Source organism: Morone saxatilis, unplaced genomic scaffold (assembly GCF_004916995.1).
Source record: "Morone saxatilis isolate NCDOM2014 unplaced genomic scaffold, NCSU_SB_2.0 Contig7, whole genome shotgun sequence".
Classification (NCBI taxonomy): Eukaryota; Metazoa; Chordata; class Actinopteri; family Moronidae; genus Morone; species Morone saxatilis.
The window spans coordinates 17,182,686-17,187,122 of NW_023340246.1; the positions used below are offsets into that span (position 1 = coordinate 17,182,686).

The 4,437-nt window shown below is 41.7% G+C and overlaps 1 protein-coding gene across 1 annotated transcript in view; it reads left to right on the forward strand.

Annotated features, from left to right (window-relative positions):
• The window catches only part of zbtb2b (zinc finger and BTB domain containing 2b), a 4,597-nt gene extending 906 nt beyond the window's left edge, over positions 1-3,691 (forward strand). Inside the window, exon 2 of the mRNA XM_035679163.1 lies at positions 39-3,691. Within this exon, the coding sequence (XP_035535056.1) occupies positions 39-1,556 (1,518 nt within the window). The 3' untranslated portion in view covers positions 1,557-3,691. The remainder of the gene's footprint in view (positions 1-38) is intronic.
• Positions 3,692-4,437: the final 746 nt, after the last annotated feature.

Sequence of the window (4,437 nt, forward strand, 5' to 3'; positions counted from 1 at the left end):
GTTTCTAACGATACAAAGCTTAATGCAAATGGGTGAAGTGTCCCTTTAACTATTGGCAGCTGAAGACCTGTATCAACTGGTGCTGCTGGTACCTCAAACATCAATGTCGTGAGTTAACTGTAACGTGTTTGTTTTTTAGTGACTGTGTGCGCCTGAAGGCTGCTGACATACAGCCAGATATCTTCAGCTACCTCCTCAACCTGATGTACACAGGCAAGCTGGCACCCCAGTTGATAGACCCTGCACGGCTGGAGCAGGGGGTCAGATTCCTGCATGCCTATCCGCTCCTGCAGGAGGCCAGCCAGTCTGTGTATTCACACCCTGAGCACAGCATCAACCTTTCCACCTCCCTCTACGGCATCCAGATCTCTGACCAACAGGTGGCGCTGGCAGCTCGGTTGCCCACTCGACGGCAGCTCTCCTCACCGTTTGACATGGAGCACCTGAGCTCAGAGGGGAAGTATCCGTCCACGGCAGCTGCCACAGCTTCGTACGCAGATTCGTTACCGTCCAAGCTGGCTTCCTCACCCCTTGGTGTGGAGGCTTCGACCAGCGGCACCAAGCCTGCAGTTGAGGAGGGGGGAATGGACTTGCTGACCGCGGATGGTTCCTCAGCCAACGCCATCCTCCATGTGAAGCCCAGCATCATGAAGAGGAATTCCTCCTTTAGGAAGCATTACTCCTGTCATCTGTGCAGGACCCGATTCACCCAGAGAAGCCTGCTGAGAGAGCATCTCCTCCAACACACTCAGGCTCTGCAGCAGATACAAGCTGAATCCAGCAATGCACTCTCACCTGTCATGACTGCAGAGCATAGCCTGCTCGAGTTAGAGGGGGTCCTTAAGGGAAGCAAGGCGGGGTCAGGTGCCTCAGCTTGCAATACAGCAGTAGAGATAATCAGCGACAGCGAGCAAACGCCTGTTTCAGGTACCAACTCGGACTCTCCCCGAGCAGAGGTGCCCACCTCCAGCTGGGGGGTGGGAGGATTAAATTCTCAGGCAGACACTCCACCTCCGTCGGACATTGCGGACATCGACAACCTGGAGAGCGCCGACTTGGACAGGGAAGTGAAGCGGCGGAAGTACGAGTGCTCCACCTGTGGGCGCAAGTTTATTCAGAAGAGCCACTGGCGTGAACACATGTACATCCACACGGGCAAACCCTTCAAATGCAGCGCTTGTGGCAAGAGCTTCTGCCGGGCCAACCAGGCAGCCCGCCACGTGTGCCTGAACCAGGGGGCCGACACCTACACCATGGTGGACCGACAGAGCATGGAGTTGTGCGCCGCAGGCGACGACAGCAGCCAGATGGAGGCGATGTTCTTGGGGTCGTCAAAGCCTTACAAGTGTAACATTTGCGCGACGACCTTCGGCAGTCCCAACGAGGTGATCAAACACTTGTGCTTCGCCCAAGGCGGATTAGTGGGGCTGCAGGGAAACACGGGCGCAGGGATGCTGCTCCAACGTGAAGAGTTTTCCAAAGATGAAGGCTCTGATTTGTCCAACTCTGGAACCCCATTGGAACCCATAAAGACTGAGGAAATCCTCGTAGAGTAGTGCCAAAACTGTGTATTTGTCATTTTTAACATGTATGTGTATTTTCTAAATTATGGTTAATAGGTAAGATAAAGCTGAAGTTAGTCAGGGTATGTATGTTGGAGGCTCTCAATCTACTAAAACATTTTTTGGGGGGGTTTCTTTAGTAAATTTTTTTTTTGTTTTGGCCCAGAGTATGACAAAAACAGTATTTTAAATAGTAAAGTAATTAGCCTGTAGCTCTCTGGAGTTAAGTCCAACGTCATTAGAAAAGCAAATAACATTAACATTTGATCCGAGGTTAAGTTCAATGATGGAGACGTTCAGATTATAATTTGTGTACATCGGTATTAGACTCTCACACGTTGGGCTGTGGCACATTGAGCTACCATTGTGGTAAGGCTACACAGGCGGACTTTGAATTTAAAAGGAAGAGGAAGCAGAGACTGTTCCGGAGGAGACAGCTGCTTGTGAGATGAGTTGGCTGTTGCTAGATTTGAGGAGGAGAAAGAGGTGCCAGCTACTAACAATCCCTCTGGAGCTGCACAGAGCCCTTTCTTCTTGGTCATAAATGAGATGCTGATTCTGCACATCAGGAATAGATTATAATCCAGCAAAAAAGCACACAATATATTCAGACCTGAGACAATCTGTGCTCTTGTTTTTTTGAATAAATGCCTAATATGCAGGAAAGTACATTTGTCTTCCATTCATGTTTTTGGTTGGCGTTTTGGCTCAGCAGAATGAATACCTTGACATGTAATGAACATCATTTACATCCATCTCAGCTGCCGTTTTTAGTTGTTTTACTCTGTGTTTTTTTTTTTGACTGATCATGGTTCATATGTCATTACACCATATTAAAGCACAGTTGCTCTTCATAATAAGAATTTGGCCACTGAAAGTTGGTCACAACAAGCAAGAGTTGTTGTTGTGTTTACAGTTGAGCCACTTTGATTCTTTACTCATTCTCACTTGTGTTGTATCACTCTTTCACAAAGCAACATGTTCCAGTCAGACACACGTACATTGATGGGAGGCTGTCCTGTACAATATTGTTCATCTTGTCTTCATATAATTTGCTAAAGGCCCTTCATTTTTGTTTGACATGCTTTTCTAATTTTATATACAATGCTATATTTACAAAGACTATTTTATATTGCAAAAGTTACGTGTGTATTTTAATTGACAAATAGCCTTCAAAATAGGATTACATTTGGTTTTGCTAAAGTTTATATATTAGGGATGGGCATGATAAATTTATCTTTAATTTCTTCAAGAAATAGGTTAAAAGGGGTTATAAGTAAAAGATTGTTTGGGAGTCTCTTCCCATTGCCAAATTTGTGCTAATTGCTTTCTCTAATTCATTTTGTGCAAAGGGAAACATTTTCTCTGTATCCTTTAAAACCGTCTGACATGTATATTTTTTCTTTAACTTTGTCCAAATCAGAAAAGGAAGAAGTAGTCATTTATAGAAAAAAATACGCAGGTAAACCTGGTGTGATGTAGAGGGAGTAGAGTTTGCGTGCTCCACCTGTCAGTGTGGAGGTCATATGAACTCAGGCATGGATGACAGTGTGACACAGGGAGAGTTAGCTTTAATGAGAGGCTGTTAGCCAGAAATATAGTATGATCTCTCTCTCTCTCTCTCTATATATATATATATATATACACCTATCTGTCTGGATACATATGTGTTAATGGGAATATAAAATATGCTATTTATTATAACTTACAACAACCTTGATTGTTTGAGATACCAGAAAGACGTTTTATGTACTACTGATGACTGGAAATTGTGAAGAATTCTTTACATACATGTTCAATTAATGTGTAGCAGTTATATAATTTGTCATGCTGAAACATGTGAAATGTTACAGTAGCACAGGTAGCATAATACAAGTTGTTCAGGAACAAAATCTTCCAATTAGGCTAACTACTCAACTATACATATCATGGAGATTATTATTTTTCATTTGTTTTTATCCTTACATATTTGAATATTAAGATGAAGTTATTTTAGGAAGGCTTGTAAAACTGTCTTAATATTGTTATTGTTCCTTCTAGTGGGAAATAAATTCTACGTTCCATTGTTATTGCTACAGCATTGCTTTTTTTTGCTGCGAAACCTATAAATTGTTTGGTGAAACAATCCCTCCAACGTTATCCAGCCTCACATGTTTGCAAATACCAAAAATAGTTTCTCTCATCTAACCTTTTTTTTTTTTTAAATCTGATTTTTTCTAACATATTTTCCAATATATATTTCAAAGCAGATTTCCTAATTAGGACACACAAAAGCTGATTAATGTGTGATATAGAAAATGATTTTAAATCTAATCTTTTGTTGGATTTATTGACTTTTTTTCCTCCATCTTTTTATTATTTTTATAATTATGAGAGAATATTAAAAAAATGCCCATCCCTAGTATGTTTAATATGTGTAGTCATTTTGTTTCTTTTGAGCCAATTTCACTCAGCCTCAAGTATGTCGGCAGGTTGGTTAGTGACAGCGAGAATGAGACCCAGGTCCAATTTGGTTTAATTGGGATGTTTAATTGTTATATCTGATTGTATCAAGTATTGAAAAAGCAGTTGCTGCTTTTGATGCGATGAGCCCAGTGTTTGGCTAGATGGAGCTGTTTGTCTTATTTGTCTACTCAGGTCTAGTGAAGGGGGGAAGGCTGTCAAATTTGAAGTAATATCTTTACTAGTGTTTTTGTGGTGTGCTTGGCAATGATATGGCCATCTTTGCCATGAATTAATATTCCATCACAGTTTGGTTCACACAACAAAACAAAAAAAAAAACCCACAAATATCTGTGAATTTAACTTTACGAGTGTTTTAGTATGGACTAACAAGGAAAGGATTCTTATGTGTCTTGATTCAAGCTTGTTTTAT